This window comes from Hypanus sabinus, unplaced genomic scaffold (genome assembly GCF_030144855.1).
Source record: "Hypanus sabinus isolate sHypSab1 unplaced genomic scaffold, sHypSab1.hap1 scaffold_1875, whole genome shotgun sequence".
Lineage (NCBI taxonomy): Eukaryota > Metazoa > Chordata > Chondrichthyes > Myliobatiformes > Dasyatidae > Hypanus > Hypanus sabinus.
Genome location: NW_026779965.1, coordinates 31,407 through 57,091, shown reverse-complemented (window position 1 = coordinate 57,091; position 25,685 = coordinate 31,407). Strand labels below are relative to the sequence as shown.

The window sequence follows — 25,685 nt, the reverse complement described above, 5'->3', positions numbered from 1 at the left end:
CATTTGCAGTTAATCAAAAGAGCATAAGAGCATTTGCTGAATTCCTCCTTAAATAAGTATTAGGAACTAATCCACAGTTTTATAATACTGTGGTAGTGTTGTAATTTGTTTTATACTTCATTTAAATACATGTTACTCAGTTAAGTGGTAGTTTGCCACTTTTTGAAAAAAATACTTCTTAACTATTTCCGTGAAAATTCAGCCATCTGGGATAGCTGCTTAATCGGGCCGATATCTGCTTGTCCCAGTTCAAAGTTTCAAAGTGTGTTAATTATCAAAGAATGTGTAAATAACTTTGAGATTTGCAGGCAATCTTCAAGCAATGTATAGTTTTTCATTATTACGTATTGTGTTAGACTGCTGCTGCAAAGACAGCAAACGTCACGACATAAACTGGTGATATTAAACCGCAGAGTAGGAGATGTTGATATGTGTACGTACTTTGAATTTTCTTTGAACTTTCATGTCATGGTCGAGCATCTCTCTGGATCTTTCCCGTCACACCGAAGGTTCATCTCGGGCCTGTTGTTATCCTAGTCTGGGTAATCTTGTATATCCTCGGCCCCCTTCTGCGATGGACACAAGGGCAGAGAGTCTCCGACACTCAGTAGATTGTTCGATTGTCTCCCTTCCCTGGGCCCTTTCTCCCTCCGCCCTCTGTGTTCAGCGAGTCCGTTTTAACCCCCCGTTGAATTGTTGCTGCAGGAATTGACGGAGCAGGAGATGTTTGGGGAGCTCGTCTCGACTGGGTCGAATCCCGATAGGTCCAAGCCACTGGCGAAGAGCAGCAAATCTGAGAGTCAGATCTTTGCTTCCCCCAGGTGATTGGCCTCTCCGTCGGCACTGCCCAGTAACTGGCCTTACTGCCCACTCAGACTGACCCTTGCTGGGAGTGGACACACACACGTACATACACTCAGAGAGAGACACACACATACTCACACACACACACTCGCTCACAGTGACCCTCACCGGGGGACGGTCCCACACACACACTGACCCTCACTGGGGGACAGTCCCACACACACACTGACCCTCACTGGGGGACGGTCCCACACACACTGACCCTCACAGGGGGACGATCCCACACACACTGACCCTCACCGGGGGACGGTCCCACACACACACTGACCCTCACTGGGGGACGGTCCCACACACACACACACACACTGACCCTCACTGGGGGACGGTCCCACACACACTGACCCTCACTGGGGACGGTCCCACACACACACACTGACCCACACTGGGGGATGATCCCACACACACACTGACCCTCACTGGGGGACGGTCCCCACACACACACTGACCCTCACTGGGGGACGGTCCCACACACACTGACCCTCACTGGGGGACGGTCCCACACACACTGACCCTCACTGGGGGACGGTCCCACACACACACACACACTGACCCTCACTGGGGGACGGTCCCACACACACACTGACCCTCACTGGGGTACGGTCCCACATACACTGACCCTCACTGGGGGACGGTCCCACACACACACTGACCCTCACCGGGGGACGGTCCCACACACACACTGACCCTCACCGGGTGACGGTCCCACACACACACACACTGACCCTCACAGGGGGACGATCCCACACACACTGACCCTCACCGGGGGACGGTCCCACACACACACTGACCCTCACTGGGGGACGGTCCCACACACACACACACACACTGACCCTCACTGGGGGACGGTCCCACACACACTGACCCTCACTGGGGGACGGTCCCACACACACACACTGACCCACACTGGGGATGATCCCACACACACACTGACCCTCACTGGGGGACGGTCCCACACACACACTGACCCTCACTGGGGGACGGTCCCACACACACTGACCCTCACTGGGGGACGGTCCCACACACACTGACCCTCACTGGGGGACGGTCCCACACACACACACACACTGACCCTCACTGGGGGACGGTCCCACACACACACTGACCCTCACTGGGGTACGGTCCCACATACACTGACCCTCACTGGGGGACGGTCCCACACACACACTGACCCTCACCGGGGGACGGTCCCACACACACACTGACCCTCACCGGGTGACGGTCCCACACACACACACACTGACCCTCACTGGGGGACGGACCCACACACACACTGACCCTCAATGGGGGATGGTCCCGCACACACACTGACCCTCACCGGGGGACGGTCCCACACACACACTGACCCTCACTGGGGGACGGTCCCACACACACACTGACCCTCACCGGGGGATGGTCCCATACACACACTGACCCTCACTGGGGGACGGTCCCACACACACACACTGACCCTCACTGGGGGACAGTCTCACACACACACACACACACTGACCCTCACCGGGGGACGGTCCCACACACACACTGACCCTCACTGGGGGACGGTCCCACACACACACTGACTCTCACTGGGGGACGGTCCCACACACACTGACCCTCACTGGGGGACGGTCCCACACACACACACTGACCCTCACTGGGGGACAGTCTCACACACACACACACTGACCCTCACCGGGGGGACGGTCCCACACACACACTGACCCTCACTGGGGGATGGTCCCACACACACACTGACCCTCACTGGGGGACGGTCCCACACACACACACACACTGACCCTCACTGGGGGACGGTCCCACACACACACTGACCCTCACTGGGGTACGGTCCCACATACACTGACCCTCACTGGGGGACGGTCCCACACACACACTGACCCTCACCGGGGGACGGTCCCACACACACACTGACCCTCACCGGGTGACGGTCCCACACACACACACACTGACCCTCACTGGGGGACGGACCCACACACACACTGACCCTCACTGGGGGACGGTCCCACACACACACTGACCCTCACCGGGGGACAGTCCCACACACACACTGACTCTCACTGGGGGACGGTCCCACACACACACACACACTGACCCTCACTGGGGGAGTCCCACACACACACTGACCCTCACTGGGGGACGGTCCCACACACACACTGACCCTCACCGGGGGATGGTCCCACACACACACTGACCCTCACCGGGGGATGGTCCCATACACACACTGACCCTCACTGGGGGACGGTCTCACACACACACACACACACACTGACCCTCACCGGGGGGACGGTCCCACACACACACTGACCCTCACTGGGGGAGTCCCACACACACACTGACCCTCACTGGGGGACGGTCCCACACACACACTGACCCTCACCGGGGGATGGTCCCATACACACACTGACCCTCACTGGGGGACGGTCCCACACACACACACTGACCCTCACTGGGGGACAGTCTCACACACACACACACACACTGACCCTCACCGGGGGGACGGTCCCACACACACACTGACCCTCACTGGGGGACGGTCCCACACACACACTGACCCTCACTGGGGACGGTCCCACACACACTGACCCTCACTGGGGACGGTCCCACACACACTGACCCTCACTGGGGGACGGTCCCACACACACACTGACTCTCACTGGGGGACGGTCCCACACACACTGACCCTCACTGGGGGACGGTCCCACACACACACTGACTCTCACTGGGGGACGGTCCCACACACACTGACCCTCACTGGGGGACGGTCCCACACACACACACTGACCCTCACTGGGGGACAGTCTCACACACACACACACACTGACCCTCACTGGGGGACAGTCTCACACACACACACACACTGACCCTCACCGGGGGGACGGTCCCACACACACACTGACCCTCACTGGGGGACGGTCCCACACACACACTGACCCTCACTGGGGGACGGTCCCACACACACACTGACTCTCACTGGGGGTCGGTCCCACACACACTGACCCTCACTGGGGGACGGTCCCACACACACACTGACCCTCACTGGGGGACGGTCCCACACACACACACTGACCCTCACTGGGGGACGGTCCTACACACACTGACCCTCACAGGGGGACAGTCCCACACACACACTGACCCTCACAGGGGGACAGTCCCACATACACTGACCCTCACAGGGGGACGGTCCGACTCTGGCCGGGGGTCAGGTCCTGCGCTCACACACACACCCCCCGGGAAGTCGTTGACGCTGTGACGTGTGCGTTTTCAGTAAAGCTGAAGCCAGCCACACTCCGAAGCACAAGAGGACTCCGCTGAAGGACCGGCAGGTAACGCGAGCGCAGAACGAGAGGGCGAACAGCTCGGACAGTGAGAGGTCGCCGGAGCTGAGCATCCAGGTGAGGGAGCGGCCAGTGTAACCCCCCCACCCCACCTACCCGTCGGCACCGACTCTCCCGTTCCTGACGTTGCGATGTGCTTCCTTCGCCAGGTCCCTCGCAAGGTGGTGTACGATCAGCTGAACCAAATCCTGTCAGCGTCGGAGAGCAGCGTGCCCGAGACGGTCGTCATGGTGAGCACGGTGGACTGGCAGGGGCAGGTAGGCGCCACCAGCACCCTGCTGGAAGAGCTTATTTAAATCAGACCAGTACCCCGCTAACCTGGGGTACCAGAGTGTCTCTCCCCCTCTCCCTCCCCGTCCCTCACCCTCTCTCCCTCCCCATCCCTCACCCTCTCTCCCTCTCTCCCCCTCTCCCTCCCCCATCCCTCACCCTCTCTCCCTCCCCCCGTCCCTCACCCTCTCTCCCTCCCCCGTCCCTCACCCTCTCTCCCCCTCTCCCTCCCCCGTCCCCCACCCACTCTCCCTCCCGGTCCCTCACCCACTCTCCCTCCCCCTGTCCCTCACCCTCTCTCCCTCCCCGTCCCTCACCCACTCTCCCTCCCCCTGTCCCTCACCCTCTCTCCCTCCCTGTCCCTCACCCTTTCTCCCTCCCCGTCCCACACCCTCTCTCCTCCCCGTCCCTCACCCACTCTCCCTCCCCCTGTCCCTCACACTCTCTCCCTCTCTCCCCCTCTCCCTCCCCGTCCCTCACCCTCTCTCCCTCCCCGTCCCTCACCCTCTCTCCCACCCCGTCCCTCACCCTCTCTCCCTCCCCGTCCCTCACCCACTCTCCTCCCCCGTCCCTCACCCTCTCTCCCACCACCCGTCCCTCACCCTCTCTCCCTCCCCGTCCCTCACCCTCTCTCCCTCCCCGTCCCTCACCCTCTCTCCCTCCCCGTCCCTCACCCACTCTCCCTCCCCGTCCCTCACCCTCTCTCCCTCCCCGTCCCTCACCCACTCTCCCTCCCCCGTCCCTCACCCTCTCTCCCTCCCCGTCCCTCACCCTCTCTCCCACCACCCGTCCCTCACCCTCTCTCCCTCCCCCGTCCCTCACCCTCTCTCCCTCCCCGTCCCTCACCCTCTCTCCCTCTCTCCCCCTCGCCCTCCCCCGTCCCTCACCCCCTCTCCCTCCCCGTTCCTCACCCTCTCTCCCTCCCCGTCCCTCACCCTCTCTCCCTCTCTCCCCCTCCTCCCCGTTCCTCACCCTCTCTCCCTCCCCGTCCCTCACCCTCTCCCTCCCCGTCCCTCACCCTCTCTCCCTCCCCCCGTCCCTCACCCTCTCTCCCTCCCTGTCCCTCACCCTCTCTCCCTCTCTCCCCCTCCCTCCCCGTCCCTCACCCTCTCTCCCTCCCCCCGTCCCTCACCCTCTCTCCCTCTCTCCCCCTCTCCCTCCCCGTCCCTCACCCTCTCTCCCTCTCTCCCCCTCTCCCTCCCCGTCCCTCACCCTCTCTCCCCCTCTCCCTCCCCGTCCCTCACCCTCTCTCCCTCTCTCCCCCTCTCCCTCCCCGTCCCTCACCCTCTCTCCCCGTCCCTCACCCTCTCTCCCTCTCTCCCCTCCCCCTCTCCCCTCCCTCTCCCCTCTGCTTTCACTCCCCCTCTCCTTTCTTCCTCTCCCTTCCCTCTGTCCTCCCTCTCCATCCCTCACCTTCTCTCCCTCCCCCCTGTCCCTCACCCTCTCTCCCACTCTCACCCCTTCTGCCATCCCCGTCTCCCACCCCCTCTCCCTCCCCTGTCCCTCCCCCTCTCCCCCTCCCTCTCCCCTCTCCTTTATCCTTCCCCTCTCCTTCTTTCTTCCCTCTTCCTCTCCCTTCTGTCTCCCTCTCCCTTCCCTCTCCAACCCTCACCCTCTCTCCCCTCTCCCTCTCCCATCCCCCCTCTCCCACCCGCTTTCCCCTTCCCTCTCCCCCTCCCTCTCCCCTCTCCTTTTCCCTCCCCCTCTCTCCCCTCCCCGTCACTCACCCAATCTCCCCTCCCCGTCTCCCACCCCCTCTCTCCTCTCTTTTTCCCTCCCCCTCCTTCTTTCTTCCCTCCCCCTCTCCCTTCCCCCTCTCCCTCCCCTCTCCCTCCCCTCTCCCTCCCCTCTCCCTCCCCTCTCCCTCCCCTCGCCCTCTCCCCTATTCCTCTCCCTCTCCCTCCTCCTATATTTATATCTCGCCCGCTCTCATTAAAGTTTGCCCTTTCGCCCCTCCCCTTTCCCCTCTCTCCCTCTCGCCCCCTCCCCCTCCACCTCTCTGCCTCTGCACAGTACGTCTCTGAGCTGCTGCTGGAACAGAAGAGGGCCGTGGTCTGCACCTGCTCCATGATAGAGATACAGACGTCACTGTCCGCCATCCTCACGAGGATTCAGCGCTAGTGAGTGTACCCCCCCCCCCCACCTCCGTCCCCGTCTCGCTGTCACCTGCCCTGACGTCGTGGGTCCGGCATCCGGGCCAGCGTTCCCAGCGCGGCGCTCCGGGTGGGAAACGATTCGTGTTTGTTCTGGAGCTCCACCCCTTTAAAGAGGTGGCTCGACCCTGTTAGGGGGGCAGAATTGAGGGAGCTCCACTCTGTCAAAGATGTAGTGAGGGAGCCCCACTCTTATCAAAAGAACGGTAGTGAGGGAGCCCCACTCTTATCAAAAGAACAGTATTGAGGGAGCTCCACCCTGTCAGAGGGGAGATTGAGGGAGCTTCACTTGCTCAAGGGGATAGTGAGGGAGCTTCACCTGCTCAAGGGGATAGTGAGGGAGCTCCACCCTGCCAGAGGGGCAAGATCGAGGGAGCTCCCCATCAAAGTGGCAGGACTGAGGGAATTCCCGTCTATCAAAGGGGCAGGACTGAGGGAGCTCCCATCTCAGGGGCAGGACTGAGGGAGCTCCCCTCTATAAAAGGGGCAGGAGTGAGGGATCTCCAACCCCGAGGGGGCTTTGCAGCGACAAAGGAGCGGGGTGCTGGCCTGTTAGGGGAGCGGCCCCTCGTGCGGGACCTTAAACGCGGAGCTGCACCTATGCCCCGGGTTGCTGCCGCCCTATCCTGACCGCCCTCTCCTTCCCGCCAGCTGCAACTGTAACGCCCAGATGCCGCGGCCGGTGAAGGTGGCCGCCGTAGGCGGGCAAAGCTACCTCGCCACCATCCTGCGGTTCTTCGTAGAGCAGCTCGCGGGCAAGACATCGGACTGGCTCAATTACCTGCGCATCCTGGTGGTCCCGCTGGGTGAGTGTCGCGCTTTACCCCGCGGCACCGGCGACCCGCGTTCAATTCCCGCCGCTGCCTGTAAGGAGTTTGCGCGTTCTCCCCCCCCCCCCCCCCCACCGTGACCGCTTGGGTTTCCCCCCAGGGGCTCCCGGTCCCAAAGGGTCAATGAGCCGTGAGTCGAATTGAGCTTATTCAAATCTGACGTCCAGCCCGCCCCATGAGGGGGTAGAAATCTTTGTGTTATAGCTCCGTCGCAACGTACAGACGCGTCATTGATAGATAGATACTCTATTCATCCCCAAGGGGAAATTCAACATTTTTCCAGTGTCCCATACACTTATTGTAGCAAAAACTAATTACAAACAGCAGTTAACTCAGTATAAATATGATATGCATCTAAAATCACCCTCCCAAAAAGCATTAATAAATAGCTTTTAAAAAGTTCTTAAATAGTTTACTAAAGTGCATTGAGTGGTAACTTAAGCTCAGTCCTAACCCCGGCACTTTAACATGTCTTGCCCCTGGTGGTTGAATTGTAGAGCCGAATGGCGTTGGGGAGTAATGATCTCTTCATCCTGTCTGAGGAGCATTGCATTGACAGCAACCTGCCACTGAAGCTGCTTCTCCGTCTCTGGATGGTGCTGTGCAGAGGATGTCCAGGGTTTTCCATGATTGACCGTAGCCTACTCAGCGCCCTCCGCTCTGCCACCGATGTCATACTCTCCAGTTCTGTGCCCACGACAGAGCCCGCCTTCCTTACCAGCTTATTAAGACGTGAGGCGTCCCTCTTCTTAACGCTGCCTCCCCAGCACGCCACCACAAAGAAGAGGGCGCTCTCCACAACTGACCGATAGAACATCTTCAGCATCTCACTACAAACACTGAACGACGCCAGCCTTCTGAGGAAGTACAGTCTCATTTTACCGTGTGTTCCAGTGTTTAGGTGTAGTCATAGTCTTAGAGCAATACAGCACGACAACAGGCCCTTCAGCCCATCTAGTCCAAGCCTAGTCCCACCGCTATACATGGACCATTCCCCTCCCATCCAAACTTCTTTTAAACGGTGTAATCGAGGCCACATCCACCATTTCCTCTGGCAGCTCCTTCCACGCTCTCGTCACCCTCTGAGCAAAGGAGCTCCCCCTCACGTTCCCCTTGAACTTCCCACCTTCCACCCTCAGTGTCACAAAGACAAAGGAACTGGTCGTGGACTGTACCTCCCTCAACCGCAGGACTCTGCGGAGAGGGGTGCGGACAGCCCAGCGTGTCTGTAGACGTGAACTTCCCACTATTCTTGAATGGGAGGGGACTTGCTAGAGGTCTACAAGGTTATGAGAGGCATAGATGGGGTGGATAGTCAGTACCTGTTTCCCGGGGCACCAATAGCAAACACCAGAGGGCATGGGTACAAAATTAAGGGAGGGAAGTTTAGGGGAGACATCAGGGGTAAGTTTTTTTACACAGAGGGTTGTGAGTGCCTGGAATGACTTGCCAGGGATGGTGGTGGAGGCTGAAACATTAGGGGTATTTAAGAGCCTCTTGGACAGGCACACGGATGAAAGAAAAATGGAGGGTTACGGAGTAGTGTGGGTTTAGTACTTTTTTTTAAAAGGATTATATGGGTCAGCACAGCATGGAGGGCTGAAGGGCCTGTACTGCGCTTTCAAAAAAATAATATTCAGGACTTTTACAAGGACAGGCGTGTAAAAAGGGCCTGAGGGATCACTGGGGACCCGAGTCACCCCAACCACAAACTGTTCCAGCTGCTACCATCCGGGAAACGGTACCACAGCATAAAAGCCAGGACCGACAGGCTCCGGGACAGCTTCTTCCACCAGGCCGATTAATTCATGCTGATACAACGGTGTTTCCATGTTATATTGACTGTCCTGTTGTTCATACTCTTCATTATGAATGACTACAAATTGCGCGTTTAGACGGAGACGCAGCGTAAAGATTTTCACTCCTCACGTATACGAAGGGCGTAAGTAATAAAGTCAGCTCATTTCGATCCAAACCATGATCTCTGATTCTGCCCGTATATCTGACGGCCTTATGAGAGGACCACGCGACGCACGGTACGCGGGGGAGGGGGCGGACTAGTGGTCTACTGAACCTGGAGCCTTCTTCATGGGACCTTTGTTTCTCTCTCCCCTTCCAGGGTTTCACCCTGTCGCCAGGTACATGGCGTCCCTGGACAGCAAGTACAACACCCTCTTCCTGGACTCCGCGTGGACCGAGCTGTTCAGCAAGATGGAGCCGCCCAGTACCGGTGAGACGGGGCGGCTGGGGGGGGGGGCGGGGGCGCGTGGGGTGAGCCAGTGAGGGCATTAATCAGAATCCGGTTTCTCATTCACCGAAAGTGGCCTCGCAGCTGGATCGGGTTGTGAAGAAAGATTTGGGCACGTTGGCCTTCATAGGTCAAAGTACTGAGTACAGTTGAGGGGATGTTATGTTGAAGTTGCACAGGACGTTGGTGAGGCCTAGTTTGGAGTATTGCATACAGTTTTGGTCACCGACCCACAGGAAAGATGTAAATAAGTTTGAAAGAGCGCAGAGAGAATTTACAAGGACGTTGCCGGGTCTGAAGGACCAGAGTTATAAGGAAAGGTTGAATGGGTTAGGACTTTATTCCTGGGAGGCTTGATAGAGGTAGACAAAGTTACGAGGGGTATAGATAGGGTAAATGCAAGCAGGTTTTTTCCACCGAGGTTGGGCGGGACGACAGCCAGAGGTCAAGGGTTAGGGGTGAAAGGTGAGAAGTCGAAGGGGAATGTGAGGGGGAACTTCGTCACTCGGAGGGTGGCGAGAGTGTGGAACGATCTTCAGTGGGAGTGGTGCATGCGAGCTCGATTCCAGCGTCCAAGAGAAGTTTGGATGGGTACGAGCATGGGAGGGGTGTGGAGGACCGTGGTCCTGGTACGGGTCGATTGGAGGGGAGGTGAAATGGCTTCGCAGGGACGAGATGGGTCAAATTCTGCTGTACTTTGTGATTCATTGGCCACTCTATTAGGTAACGCACACAAAGTGCCGGAGGAACTCGGCAGGTCAGGCAGCAGCTCTGGAAATGAATAAACAGTCGATGTTTTGGGCCGAGACCCTTCCTCAGGACCGGAAAGGAAGGGGGAAGATGCCAGAATAGAAAGTTTGGGGGGGTGGGGGGTAGGAGGAGGAGGAGGAGGACAGCTGGAAGGTGATAGGTGAAGCCAGATAAAAAGGTCAAGGGTTGGAGAGGAAGGAATCTGATAGGAGAATAGGGTTGACTTTATTAGATACCTCCTGTACGGCCACTGAGTGTACGTCCGTGGTCTTCTGCTGTTGTAACCCGTCCACTTCAAGGTTCAGAGAAGCTCTTCTGCACACCACTGTTGGTTATTTGAGTTACTGTCGCCTTCCTGTCAGCTCGAACCAGTCTGGCCATTCTCCTCCGACCTCTCTCGTTAACGAGGCGTCTTCACCCACAGAACAGCCACTCACTGGGTGACTTTCTTTAAAAAATTTTCTTTTTTTGGTCCCCGTTCTCTCTAAACTCTAGAGCAGGGCTTCCCAACTTGGGGTCTGTCTCATTTGAAAGAAAGCCTGGGAGCCCCTGCTCCGAAGACGGTCGTGCGTGAAGCTCCGCAGAGATCCGCAGTTCCCGGGATACTCAAACCGCCCCATCTGGCACCAGCAATCGTTCCACCGTCAAAGTCGCATTTCTTCCCCCGCTCTGATGTTTGGCCTGAACCTCGTGACCGTGCCGGCGTGCTTCGATGCGTTGAGTTGCCGCCACGTGATTGGCTGATTAGATATTTGCATTGACGAGCAGGCGTAGGTGCTAAAGTGCCTGCTGAGTCATGAAATCAGTCACTCTGAGACAGCAGTGCTGTGTAAGGCATAAAATATACTATGAAATGTATATAAAGAGAGAACTAGTGCTTAACGGTGAGTTAAGTGACACAAAATGCTGGGAAACTCAGCAGGGAAGGCAGCTTCCATAGAAATGAGTAAGCAGCCGACGTTTTGGGCCGAGACCCTTCTTCGGGGCTGAGAAGGGGGGGTGGGTTTGACGCCAGGATAAAAAGGTGGGAGGGAGGGAGGGGAAGGAGGATGGCTGGAAGGTGTTGGGTGAAGCCAGGTGGGTGGGAAAGGTCAAGGGCTGGAGAGGAAGGAATCTGAGAGGAGAGGAGAGCGGACCGTGGGAGAAAGGGAAGGAGGAGGGGACCCGGGGGAGGTGGTAGAGTGGGGAATGGAAGAAGCGGGGAGGGGGGGGGGCCAGCCCTTTACTTTTCCTACCCACCTGGCATCACCTTTTAGAGACCAACATTGATGCTGCCCTTGCCTGCATCTCCTCCAAGTCAAGTTGTTGCTTTTTATTGTCATTCTGACCATAAACTGTCGGTACGGTACACAGTAAAAATGAAACAACGTTCCTCCAGGACCCTGGTGCTACATGAAACAACACAAAACTACACTAGACTATGAGAGACTGCACAAGACTACACTAGACTACGTAAAACAACAGAAACTACACTAGACTATGTGAGACAGCACAAGGCTACACTAGACTACATAAAACAACACAAAACTACACTAGACTATGAGAGACTGCACAAGACTACACTAGACTACGTAAAACAACACAAAACTACACTAGACTATGAAAGACAGCACAAGACTACACTAGACTGCGTAAAACAACACAAAACTACACTAGACTATGTGAGACAGCACAAGGCTACACTAGATTACGTAAAACAACACAAAACTACACTAGACTATGTGAGACAGCACAAGGCTACACTAGACTACGTAAAACAACACAAAACTACACTAGACTATGTGAGACAGCACAAGGCTACACTAGACTACGTAAAACAACACAAAACTACACCGGACTATGTGAGACAGCACAAGACTACACTAGACTACGTAAAACAACACAAAACTACACTAGACTATGTGAGACAGCACAAGGCTACACTAGACTACGTAAAACAACACAAAACTACACTAGACTATGTGAGACAGCACAAGGCTACACTAGACTACGTAAAACAACACAAAACTACACCGGACTATGTGAGACAGCACAAGACTACACTAGACTACGTAAAACAACACAAAACTACACTGGACTATGAGAGACTGCACAAGACTACACTAGACTACGTAAAACAACACAAAACTACACTAGACTATGAAAGACAGCACAAGACTACACTAGACTGCGTAAAACAACACAAAACTACACTAGACTATGTGAGACAGCACAAGGCTACACTAGATTACGTAAAACAACACAAAACTACACTAGACTATGTGAGACAGCACAAGGCTACACTAGACTACGTAAAACAACACAAAACTACACTAGACTATGTGAGACAGAACAAGGCTACACTAGACTACGTAAAACAACACAAAACTACACTAGACTATGTGAGACAGCACAAGGCTACACTAGACTACGTAAAACAACACAAAACTACACCGGACTATGTGAGACAGCACAAGACTACACTAGACTACGTAAAACAACACAAAACTACACTAGACTATGAGAGACTGCACAAGACTACACTAGACTACGTAAAACAACACAAAACTACACTAGACTATGAAAGACAGCACAAGACTACACTAGACTGCGTAAAACAACACAAAACTACACTAGACTATGTGAGACAGCACAAGGCTACACTAGATTACGTAAAACAACACAAAACTACACTAGACTATGTGAGACAGCACAAGGCTACACTAGACTACGTAAAACAACACAAAACTACACTAGACTATGTGAGACAGCACAAGGCTACACTAGACTACGTAAAACAACACAAAACTACACTAGACTATGTGAGACAGCACAAGGCTACACTAGACTACGTAAAACAACACAAAACTACACCGGACTATGTGAGACAGCACAAGACTACACTAGACTACGTAAAACAACACAAAACTACACTAGACTATGTGAGACAGCACAAGGCTACACTAGACTACGTAAAACAACACAAAACTACACTAGACTATGTGAGACAGCACAAGGCTACACTAGACTACGTAAAACAACACAAAACTACACCGGACTATGTGAGACAGCACAAGACTACACTAGACTACGTAAAACAACACAAAACTACACTAGACTATGAAAGACAGCACAAGACTACACTAGACTGCGTAAAACAACACAAAACTACACTAGACTATGTGAGACAGCACAAGGCTACACTAGATTACGTAAAACAACACAAAACTACACTAGACTATGTGAGACAGCACAAGGCTACACTAGACTACGTAAAACAACACAAAACTACACTAGACTATGTGAGACAGCACAAGGCTACACTAGACCATGTAAAACAACACAGAGAAAGCTACACTAGACTACAGACCTGCACAGGACTACATAAAGTGCACAAAACAGTGCAGGGCAGTACAATAATTAATAAACAAGACAATAGGCACAGTAGAGGACAAATTACAATAATTTGTCATAATAATTAATAATAAATGATGTAGATGTCAGTCTAGACCCTGGGTACTGAGGAGTCTGATGGCTTGGGGGAAGAAACTGTTACATAGTCTGGTCGTGAGAGCCCGAATGCTTCGGAGCCTTTTCCCAGACGGCAGGAGGGAGAAGAGTTTGTATGAGGGGTGTGTGGGGTCCTTCATAATGCTGTTTCCTTTGCGGATGCAGCGTGTGGTGTAAATGTCCGTGATGGCGGGAAGAGAGACCCCCGATGATCTTCTCAGCTGACCTCACTATCCGCTGCAGGGTCTTGCGATCCGAGATGGTGCAATTTCCGAACCAGGCAGTGATGCAGCTGCTCAGGATACTCTCGATACAACCCCTGTAGAACGTGATGAGGATGGGGGGTGGGAGATGGACTTTCCTCAGCCTTTTACTTTTCTCTAGTTCCCAAATGACCGCGGTCGCCCCATCTTCCACCGACTTAACGGTGACAAACTTCCCTCCACGACCTCCGCCATCTCCGGAGGGATCCGACCGCCAGACATATCTTTACCATGACACCCCCTCCGCACCCCCCGCAGGTTTTACCGGTCGCCCTCTAGCCTGGCGTCTTCCCCCTTCCCTTCTGCGACGATCGAGCACAGTCGCCCCTCCGTACGTCCACGTAGTGGCGTCCCATCCCGCTGACGGCCTCCCGTCTGTTCTGCCGCCCCGCAGATCCGTTGGACGTGGTCGGGCGGGTCACGCAGTATATATCCGGCGCGCAGGTGTCACACCAGCTCCCGATCGCCGAGGCCATGCTGACCTGCAAGCACAAGAGGTAACCGGACGCCCGCGATCCGGGGAGGGCACGGTCTCGGAACGGAGTGAGAGCGGAGTCGAGCAGGGATTTCTTCAGCCTGAGGGTGTTGTATCTGTGGAGGGTATATTTAAAGCGGAGGTTGACAGGTTCTTGATTAGTTATGGCGTCTGGGGGGGGGGGGGTGGGTGTGGAAGGCTGGAAACTGGGGTGGAGAGGGTTAATGTATCAGCCATTTTGGAATAGCAGGGCAGACTCGACGGGCTGAATGGCCTAATTCTGTTCCTGTGTCATTGAGTGAATGTTGGTCCCTGTCCTCTTTAACAAGCTAACCGTTTCCCTCCTCAGCCACGAAGACGATTCCTATCAGAAGTTTATACCCTTTATTGGAGTGAGTACTCCGTCGCTGGACAATTACTGACCTAAACGTAACGTAACCGAGCACGCCCTCCCGCTCTCGCCCCCCCCCCGTCTCTCCCACCCCTCGTCTCCCCCCCCTCCCCCCACGCTCTCCCTTCTGAAGGGTGAAAGTCCGTGTTAATTTATAATCTTGTTGATCCCACAGGTGGTGAAAGTTGGAATTATTGAGCCGTGTCCTTCCGCTCCAGGTATTGATATCTCCGGCTCGGCCGATACCCGCATTTGCCCCTGTCGCCCTGCCTGAATCTCCGCCAGCCCCAGTGCCTTGCCCTCCCACCCTACTCCTTCCCTTTCTCTCTCTCCCTCTCCCTCCACTGCTTCCCTGCTCCCTCTCGCCTTCGATTTCCCTCTTTCCCTCACTTCCTCCCTCCCCCCACTCTCTCTCTGTGCCCCTTTCCTTCTCCCCCACCCTCTCTGTATTACGAGGGGTGTCCCTGAAGGCAGAGGCGTGTATAATTAAGCCGGGTACGCGGAGGGCAGAGTTTAGGAGGGATCTGCGGCCAAGTGGGGCCTGCTTGGGTTGGGGTTGGGGTCTGGGCCAGCATTTACCACGTGGGCTGACGGGCCTGCTTCACGCTGTGTTTGTTGCAAGTACGCGTCGAAACGCACGGTGAAACGCATCGTTTGTGTCCGTGACCCGCAGGGTTCGAGGAGCCTGCGGGTGTCGCTGTGCCTCCGGCGCTAACGTAGGACACCCGCCACTCGCTAACCCTCGCCCCTGCGCCTGTGGGAGGAGCCCCACTGATTGCAGAACGGCGCTCTAGTGCGCCGAGGGAAGGGGGTCACATTTTTCTGTGCCTTAATTCTCTCTCTCTCTCTCTCTCTCCATTGCAGTGGCAGCCGCCGAGCCAGAGGACACCGCGTCAGCCGCCAGTTTCGTCCCCTCCACCTCCCCTCCCCACAGTGCGGGCTCCGCGCACGTCAAAGAGACACTGTCCACTCCCCCCTCCTCCCCGTCCATGAGCGGCGTCCTCTCCTCCACGAGGTGAGTGGGAGTGGCGTTGGGCGGGCGCGGGGCGGTCACCAGCAGGGTCCCCGGGAGTGAGAGGGGCCTTTTGACGGCTCTGGGCCTGTACCCGCTGGAGTTCAGGGGAATGAACGTGGAATAGTCCAGCACAGTACAGGCCCTTCCCCCCACAATGTTGTGCTGACCCTTAAACCCTGCCTCCCATATAACCCCCCCCCACCTTAAATTCCTCCTTATACCTAACTAGTAGTCTCTTAAACTTCACTAGTGTATCTGCCTCCACCACTGACTCAGGCAGTGCATTCCACGCACCAACCGCTCTCTGAGTGAAAAACCTTCCTCTAATATCCCCCTTGAACTTCCCTCCCCTTAACTTAAAGCCATGTCCTCTTGTACTGAGCAGTGGTGCCCTGGGGAAGAGGCGCTGGCTGTCCACTCTGTCTATTCCTCTTAATATCTTGTACACCTCTATCATGTCTCCTCTCATCCTCCTCTCCAGAGAGTAAAGCCCTAGCTCCTTTAATCTCTGATCATAATCCATACTCTCTAAACCAGGCAGCATCCTGGTAAATCTCCTCTGTACCCTTTCCAATGCTTCCACATCCTTCCTATAGTGAGGCGACCAGAACTGGACACAGTACTGCAAGTGTGGCCTAACCAGACTTTTATAGAGCTGCATCATTACCTCGCGTCTCTTAAACTCTATCCCTCCACTTATGAAAGCTAACAGTCCATAAGTTTTCTTAACTACCCTATCTATCAGTGAGGCAACTTTCAGGGATCTGTAGACATGTACCCCCAGATCCCTCTGCTCCTCCACACTACCAAGTATCCTGCCGTTTACTTTGTACTCTACCTTGGAGTTTGTCCTTCCAAAGTGTACCACCTCACACTTCTCCGGGTTGAACTGCATCTGCCACTGCTCAGCCCACTTCCGCATCCTATCAATGTCCCTCTGTGATCTTCGACAGTCCTCTACACTATCCACGACACCACCAACCTTCGTGTCGTCTGCAAACTTGCCAACCCACCCTCCTACCCCCACACCCAGGTCATTGAGGGGCCCGGGGGGAGGGAGAGAGATCTAATTCTGGTCCCCGTCTCCTGTGGTGTTGCAGCCCGGGCGGTGGCGAGGCCTTGGGCCTGCAGGTGGACTACTGGCTCTCGCAGTCGGCGGAGCGGCGGAGGGAAGGCGAGAAGCGGGACGCCAACGCCAAGAACACGCTCAAGAGCGCCTTCCGCTCGGTGCAGGTCAGCCGGCTGCCGAGCGGCGGGGAGGTCACCCCCTCCGCCACCATGTCCATGACGGTGGTCACCAAAGAGAAGAACAAGAAAGGTGAGGGGGCTGGTGAGGCAGACGGGAACCAGGCCCAGTGACTCCTGGGCTAGGGCATCTAGGAGGAGAGGCGGACTCCAGCTAAACCCAGAGCGATTGACCTAAGCGACGGGCCGATTGGATAGGGTTGGGTACGTGGCAGCGGGGTCCGGGCCTGGAGTGTATCGACACGACAGGGCCCGGGGTCCTAGTGCGGGGAACGACCCGACGTGTGAGCGACTTAAACACCGGGCCCCAGATGGATCGAACAGGCAGGGCGACAGGACCGGAGGCGAGGGTCGGGCCTGTCCTGCGCGATATTTACCCTGCTCCGCGCTGTACCCAGTTGTTTAGAGCTCACTACCAGGAGGCAGTTGCTTTAAAAGGATTGAAGGAACTTCGAAAATGCGGGAGGGAAGAGTTAGGTCGAGCCTGGAGTAGGTGACAGGGTGGGCACGACGTTGTGGGCCGAAGGGCCTGTGTGAAGCAAAGCAGCCCCGGGACGGCCTGCACAGTTGCATTGCGAGCTCCCCACACGGCACCAGAGGGCAGGGTTGAACCCAGGGTGCCAGAGCTGAGAAAGGTTGTTTCTGTCAACCTTACCACTGTTCTGCCCCCTGGAGCAGGAGATAAAGAGTCCTTAAAGTGAGACCATCGATTGTGAGGACACCAGAAGCAGAACGAGGGTAGTTATCCCCTGTTGTTCAAGAGCCTGATGGTTGAGGGGTAGTAACTGTTCCTGAACCTGGTGGTGTGGGTCCTGAGGCTCCTGTACCTCCTTCCTGATGGTTGAGGGGTAGTAACTGTTCCTGAACCTGGTGGTGTGGGTCCTGAGGCTCCTGTACCTCCTTCCTGATGGTTGAGGGGTGATAACTGTTCCTGAACCTAGTGGTGTGAGTCCTGAGGCTCCTGTACCTCCTTCCTGATGGCTGAGGGGTGATAATTGTTCCTGAACCTGGTGGTGTGGGACGTGAGGCTCCTGTACCTCCTTCCTGATGGTTGAGGGGTAATAACTGTTCCTGAACCTGGTGGTGTGAGTCCTGAGGCTCCTGTACCTCCTTCCTGATGGCTGAGGGGTGATAACTGTTCCTGAACCTGGTGGTGTGGGTCCTGAGGCTCCTGTACCTCCATCCTGATGGTTGAGGGGTGGTAACTATTCCTGAACCTGGTGGTGCGAGTCTGAGGCTCCTGTATCTCCATCCTGATGGTTGAGGGGTAGTAACTGTTCCTGAACCTGGTGGTGCGAGTCTGAGGCTCCTGTATCTCCATCCTGATGGTTGAGGGGTAGTAACTGATCCTGAACCTGGTGGTGTGAGACCTAAGGCTCCTGTATCTCCATCCTGATGGTTGAGGGGTAGTAACTGTTCCTGAACCTGGTGGTGCGAGTCTGAGGCTCCTGTATCTCCATCCTGATGGTTGAGGGGTGATAACTGTTCCTGAACCTGGTGGTGTGAGACCTAAGGCTCCTGTACCTTCTACTTGATGGCAGCAGTGAGAAGAGAGCACGGCCTGGGTGGAGGGGGTCCCTGACGATGGACGCTGTTTTCCTATGACAGCGTTTCATGTAGATGTGCTCAGTGGTGGGGAGGGCTTTACCCGTATAACCATATAATATATAACAATTACAGGACGGAAACAGGCCATCTCGGCCCTTCTAGTCCGTGCCGAACGCTTACTCTCACCTAGTCCCACCGACCTGCACTCAGCCCATAACCCTCTATTCCTTTCCTGTCCATATACCTATCCAATTTTTATTTTAACCCATGATGGACTGGGCCAAATCCACTGCTGCTTGTAGGGTTTTCTGTTTAAAGGCACTGGTATTTCCATACCAGGCTGTGAAGGAGCCAGCCAAACACTCTCCACCACACAACTGCAAAATTTTGACAAAGTTTTAGACGTCACGCCGAATCTCCTCGGCCTCCTAAGGAAGTAGAGGTGCTGCCGTGCTTTCCTCGAGATTGCACTTGCGCGCTGGGCCCAGGACAGGTCCCCTGGAATAGTAACACCCAGGAATTTAAAGGCGCTGACCCTCTCCACCTCTGATCCTCCAATGAGGACTGGCTCATCGTCCTCTGGTTTCCCCCTCCTGAAGTCCACAGTCGGCTCCTTTGGTCTTGCCGACATTGAGCGAGAGGTTGTTGTTATGACACCGCTCAGCCAGATTTTCAATCTCCCTCCTGTACGCTGATTCATCGCCACCTTTGATACGGCCCGCGACAGTGGCCGCCATCAGCGAACTTGTAAAAGGCGTTTGAGCTGTCCTTAGTTAGCCGCACAGTTGGCGCGTGGCCAAGTGGTTAAGGCGTCCGTCTAGTGGTCTGAAGGTCGCTGGTTTGAGCCTCGGCTGAAGCAGCGTGTTGAGTCCTTGAGTACGCATTCCAGTGGTGTATGGGTCCTAATTCCCTTGAACGACCTGGGTGGCACGGAGAGGGGAGACTTGCAGCCTGGGCAACTGCCCAGGCCTCAGTCGTCATCGAAAATCGACGGACAGCCGAAGAGAAGACACGCCGCGCAGTCATAGGTGTAAAGCAAGTAGGGCAGGGGGTAGAGCCTCGTGGCGCTCCTGTGCTTGTTATTTATTGCTATTTATCTATATTTTCTCGCTACTGCTACAAGAGCCTGAGGAATCACACCACCAAGTTCAAGAGCAGTTATTTCCCCTCAGCTGTCAGGCTTCTGAACGAAAGGGGACAACCACACTCACTTGCCCATCCATTGAGATGTTCCCACAACTCAACGATCTCACTTTAAGGACTCTTTACCTCATGTTCTTGTTATTTATTGCTATTTATTTATATTTTCTACGCTACTGCCATCAGGTAGAAGGTACAAGAGACTCAGCTGTCAGGCTTCTGAACGAAAGGGGTTAACCTCACTCACTTGCCCATCCATTGAGATGTTCCCTCAACCAGTGATCTCACTTTAAGGACTCTTTACCTCACGTTCTCATTATTTATTGCTATTTATCTATATTTGCGTTTGCACGGTTTGTCGCCTTCTGCCCTCTGGTTGATCTCCCTATGGATTTGCTGAGGATGCCCGCAGGGTAATGAATCTCGGGGTCGTATCTGGTGATAAATCGGTACCTTGTTAATAAAGTTTACTTTGAACTTTGAGTTGAGGGCGGTTGGCGCTTGTTTGACCCGCGAGGCGGGGGGGGGGGGGGTGGAGGGAGGCGGAGAGGCTCGGGAGAGCAGGTTGAGTTTAACCATGCCTTGCCTGCAGTGCCGACGATATTCTTGAGCAAGAGACCAAAGGAGAAGGAGCTGGACTCGAAGAGCCAGGTCATCGAGGGCATCAGTCGCCTGATCTGCTCGGCCAAGCAGCAGCAGCACAGCACACTGAAAGGTCAGTCGGCCTCGTGGGGTGGTCCGGGGGGGGGGGGCGGGGTGGGAAGGCGACCCCTCCAGCCGCCAGCATTTCGTAGGTGCTAACTCCACGAAGGACGAAAAGGAGATTGTTTTTGCCACACCTACGTCGAAACGTCGGGCGAAATGCACGGCTTGCGTCAAACCGGGCGGGGGCGCTGCCACGCTCTCTCAGTAACGGCTTTTGCGCACTGGACCCAGGACCGATTCCTCTGAGGTGATCTGGCTGAGGAATTTACACCTCCGATTTCCCCCCTCCCCTCCCCGATGAGGACCGCCTCGCGCCCCTCCGGTGTCCTCCCCCTGCGGTCAGTAGTCAGCTCCTCGGCCTCAAGGTGATGGGACGTCGGCCATTCGGCACCGTGGAGTCTGCTCTGCAATGGGTCGAGAGGTCGCTCCACGAGCCCCGAGCCCCGGCTTATGGACGGCCTCGGGATTCCGGCCCCTTTCCGCTGATAACCCCGCCTTCGGCTGCCGGGCCTGCCGAGTTCTGGAGTTCCCTCCCCGAGTCCCTCCCTCTTCCCCCACTCCCCCTCCTTCCCAAGGCCTTCAATCCTTGACGGGCCCTCTGCTCGCGCGTGCTGGCGTCTCCCCCCGTTGTTGTGGTACGTCGGACAGCTCAGCCCAGCACGATGTTGCGACCGACCTTTCTCACCTGCCGTTAAGGTCAATCTAACCCTTCCCTCCTCCTCAGCCACTCACTTTTCCGTCTTCCCCTTTCTTTTGAAATCTTTTTATTAGTTTCCAAACAAACATCAAATACAGAGGGCTTGAGAGTACTTAATAAGGCTAAAATACAAATATAAACAGTTAATAACCCAAATATAATAACCTCCCAAACTCATAGTGTGTTACGAAAAATGGAAAAATGGAACCCCCCCCCCCAAAGAAAAAATTTTTTTTAAACTAACCTAACTGACATGGGCGATTGGATCATATCAAATATACACAGTAGTGTCAATAAATTCACACCTCTGTCCAAATAATTAAGATGATAAGAAAATGGTTCGGGAAAGGTCAGTTTACCTCATATGAAAATGTTGGATAAATGGTCTCCCAAGTTTCTTCAAATTTGACCGAGGAGTCAAAAATGACATTTGTAATTTTTTTCTAAACTCAAACAGGAAATAGTTTGGGAGAACCATTGAAATGTAGTTGGGGGATCAAGTTTCTTTCCAGTTCAGTAGAATAGATCTTCTAGCCATTAGTGTGGTAAATGCAATCGTCCACCGGGCTGGGGAGGGGGGATGGACGATTGTTATCTACCATTGGTAACGCCAAGAATCGCAATAATGGGATGAGGTTGCAAGTTAATATTCAGAACTGTTGAAATGATACCCAAAATATCTTTCCAGTGCTACTTCAGAGTGACATCTGTCACAGATTGGGTTAACGTGACGATTAAATCGAGCGAGTTTGTCCTTGGCAATTGAGCCCTCTGTACCACTTTGAATAGGAGTTAGCTAACTCCTATTTGTGCCAAACATGCCCTAATTGCAATCCCCGTGCCTTTCCCAGCCTCTCAAATCCCCCTACCTCTGCCCCTGGCAGGCGCCCCACACCACTCTATACGTGTGGAAAGAAAACTTCTTCACATCCCGCACACCCCCCCCCCCCACCCCGACGCTTTCCTCATCGCATTAATTTGTCATTATCTTTTCTTGAAAAATTTATTCACGGGACGTGGGCATCGCCAGCATTTATTGCCCATCCCTAGTTGCCCCTGAGAAGGTGGTGTTGAGTTGTCTTCTTGCTGCAGTCCTTGAGGTGTGGGGGCACCGTAAAATTCTGCCCCTCCCACCCCCCATATTAACCATTTCCGTGCTGTGGGGAAATTCTCTAGCTGTCCACTCGATCTCTGCCTTTTAACACCTTCCCTCTTTTTTTTCCACCCCCCCCCCCCCCCATCTTCCGTCACTCCAAAGAGAAAAGCCCCAGCTCGCTTAACCTATCCTCTCTAATCGAGGCAGCATCCTGGTAAATGTCCTCTGCGCCCCCCTCGAAAGCCTCCGCATCCTTCCCGTAATGAGGGGACCGATTCTTAAGTAAGTCGTGCAAAAATAGAACTGAAGTAGTGAGGTAGTGTTCATGGGTTCAATGTCCATTCAGAAATCAGATGGCAGAGTGGAAGAAGCTGTTCCTGAATCGTTGAGTGTGTGTCTTCAGGCTCCTGTAATTCCTCCCTGATGGCAGAGGGGAAGAAGCTGTTCCTGAATCGTTGAGTGTGTGTCTTCAGGCTCCTGTACCTCCTCCCTGATGGCAGAGGGGAAGAAGCTGTTCCTGAATCGCTGAGTGTGTGTCTTCAGGCTCCTGTACCCCCTCCCTGATGGCAGAGGGGAAGAAGCTGTTCCTGAATCACTGAGTGTGTGTCTTCAGGCTCCTGTACCTCCTCCCTGATGGCAGAGGGGAAGAAGCTGTTCCTGAATCGCTGAGTGTGTGTCTTCAGGCTCCTGTCCCTCCTCCCTGATGCAGAGGGGAAGAAGCTGTTCCTGAATCGCTGAGTGTGTGTCTTCAGGCTCCTGTACCCCCTCCCTGATGGCAGAGGGGAAGAAGCTGTTCCTGAATCGCTGAGTGTGTGTCTTCAGGCTCCTGTACCTCCTCCCTGATGGCAGAGGGGAAGAAGCTGTTCCTGAATCGTTGAGTGTGTGTCTTCAGGCTCCTGTACCCCCTCCCTGATGGCAGAGGGGAAGAAGCTGTTCCTGAATCGCTGAGTGTGTGTCTTCAGGCTCCTGTACCTCCTCCCTGATGGCAGGGGGGAAGAAGCTGTTCCTGAATCGTTGAGTGTGTGTCTTCAGGCTCCTGTACCCCCTCCCTGATGGCAGAGGGGAAGAAGCTGTTCCTGAATCGCTGAGTGTGTGTCTTCAGGCTCCTGTACCTCCTCCCCTGATGGCAGAGGGGAAGAAGCTGTTCCTGAATTGCTGAGTGTGTGTCTTCAGGGCTCCTGTACCTCCTCCCTGATGGCAGAGGGGAAGAAGCTGTTCCTGAATCGCTGAGTGTGTGTCTTCACAAGATAACAAGACAAAGGAGCAGGAGTAGGCCATTCAGCCCATCGAGTCTGCTCCGCCACTCCACCGTGAGCTAAACTATTCTCCCGTCTAGTTCCAATTTCTGGCTTTTTTCCGCATATCCCTTGATACCCTGACTAATCAGATACCTGTCAATCGCCTCCTTAAAAACTCTCAATGATTGGGCCTCCACAGCTGTATGTGGCAACGAATTCTGTAAATCCCCAACCCCCTGGCTAAAAAAATTTCTCCTCATCTCTTTTAAATGGGTACCCTCTAATTCTAAGACTGTGGCCTCTTGTCCTGGACTCACCCAATAAGGGAAACAGCCTTTCCACATCTACTCTGTCCAACCCTTTCGACATTCGAAATGTTTCTATGTTTCATTGGCTATATTTAAGAGGAAGTTAGATATGGCCCTTGTGGCTAAAGGGATCGGGGGTATGGAGAGAAAGCAGGTACAGGGTTCTGAGTTGGATGATCAGCCATGATCATACTGAATGACGGTGCAGGCTCGAAGGGCCGAATGGCCTACTCCTGCACCTATTTTCTACGTTTCTATCATGTGGGATCTGATAAAAATAGGATACGGCACTACCAGGAACCTGATCAAATTTATTTATCGCCTCCAGGAACCCAAGTTTGTCTAAAACTTTGAAATTAGGTATACATTTCCTAACATAATCTTGAATTTGTAAATACCTAAAAAAAAACACAGATGCAGGGATATTGTAAGCTGCTTGTAACTGCGCAAATGAGGCAAAGTTTCCATTAATATATTAACTTTGAACTTTTAATGAAGGCCGATGCCTCCTTAACCATTGGCGCGGCAACATTTTAGGATCTGCCAATCTGTTATAGAACCATAGAACACCCCAGCACAGTACAGGCCCTTCAGCCCTCCATGTTGTGCTGACCCATATAATCCTTAAAAAAGTACTAAACCCGCACTACCCCATAACCCTCCATTATTCTTTCATCCGTGTGCCTGTCCAAGAGGCTCTTAAATACCCCTAATGTTTTAGCCCCCACCACCATCCCTGGCAAGTCATTCCAGGCACTCACAACCCTCTGTGTAAAAAAAAAACACTTACCCCTGATGTCTCCCCTAAACTTCCCTCCCTTAATTTTGTACATATGCCCTCTTGTGTTTGCTATTGGTGCCCCGGGAAACAGGTACTGACTATCCACCCCATCTATGTAATCTTGTGGACCTCTATCAAGTCCCCTGTCTTTCTTCTGCGCTCCAAAGAGAAAAGTCCCAGCTCTGCTAACCTTGCTTCATGTGACTTGTTCTCCAAACCAGGCAACATCCTGGTAAATCTCCTCTGCACCCTCTCCATAGCTTCCACATCCTTCCTGTAATGATGGGACCAGAATTGAATCTCACCAGAGATTTGTAGAGTTTATATTTACTCTACAAATTTATATTTCTTTTATTTCTAATAATTCAGAGGGCTGGTGAGGCGAGGGGAGGAAAGTTAGTGAATCCTTGTGCCCTCTGTCTTGCAGTCTCCATCGATGGGCTGGACTGGAACGACGTTAAATTCTTCCAGCTGGCGGCCCAGTGGCCGACCCACGTGAAGCACTTCCCCATTGGACTCTTCTCCTACAGCAAGCCTGGCTGCTAGCTCGTCATGGAGGGGACGTTGGCACAGGCGCCCTCGGGGGGGCCGGCGAACCTGACGGTCGGGAGGACGCTTCGGAGGGGAAATGAAAGCCGATGTCCAGTTGCCCATCCCTCCCCACCCACCTCTGCCCAACCCCTCTCCCCACACCTCTGCCCAACCCCTACCCCACCCACCTCTGCCCAACCCCTACCCCACCCACTTCTGCCCAACCCCTCTCCCCAGACCTCTGCCCAACCCCTACCCCACCCACCTGCCCAACCGCTCCCCACACCTCTGCCCAACCGCTCCCCACACCTCTGCCCAA

General features: G+C 54.5%; 1 protein-coding gene across 1 annotated transcript; it reads left to right on the top strand.

Moving 5' to 3' along the window:
- The first annotated feature begins 545 nt into the window (after positions 1–545).
- LOC132387454 (phosphofurin acidic cluster sorting protein 1-like) lies at positions 546–25,617 on the top strand. The gene is made up of 13 exons (XM_059959811.1): positions 546–821; positions 4,124–4,250; positions 4,343–4,450; positions 6,477–6,583; positions 7,268–7,422; positions 9,566–9,676; positions 14,591–14,693; positions 15,021–15,063; positions 15,238–15,280; positions 15,927–16,077; positions 17,178–17,395; positions 20,603–20,725; positions 25,263–25,617. Exons 1-13 carry the CDS (start codon positions 724–726, stop codon positions 25,379–25,381), a joined length of 1,506 nt encoding a protein of 501 aa, XP_059815794.1. The 5' UTR covers positions 546–723; the 3' UTR covers positions 25,382–25,617.
- The last annotated feature ends 68 nt before the right edge of the window (positions 25,618–25,685 follow it).

Coding starts and splice junctions, on each gene's coding strand:
- LOC132387454 (XM_059959811.1), top strand. CDS start 724: ATGTTTGGGGAGCTCGTCTCGACTGGGTCGAATCCCGATAGGTCCAAG. Junction 822..4,123: donor CAGATCTTTGCTTCCCCCAG/GTGATTGGCCTC, acceptor GTGCGTTTTCAG/TAAAGCTGAAGCCAGCCACA. Junction 15,281..15,926: donor GCCGTGTCCTTCCGCTCCAG/GTATTGATATCT, acceptor TCTCCATTGCAG/TGGCAGCCGCCGAGCCAGAG.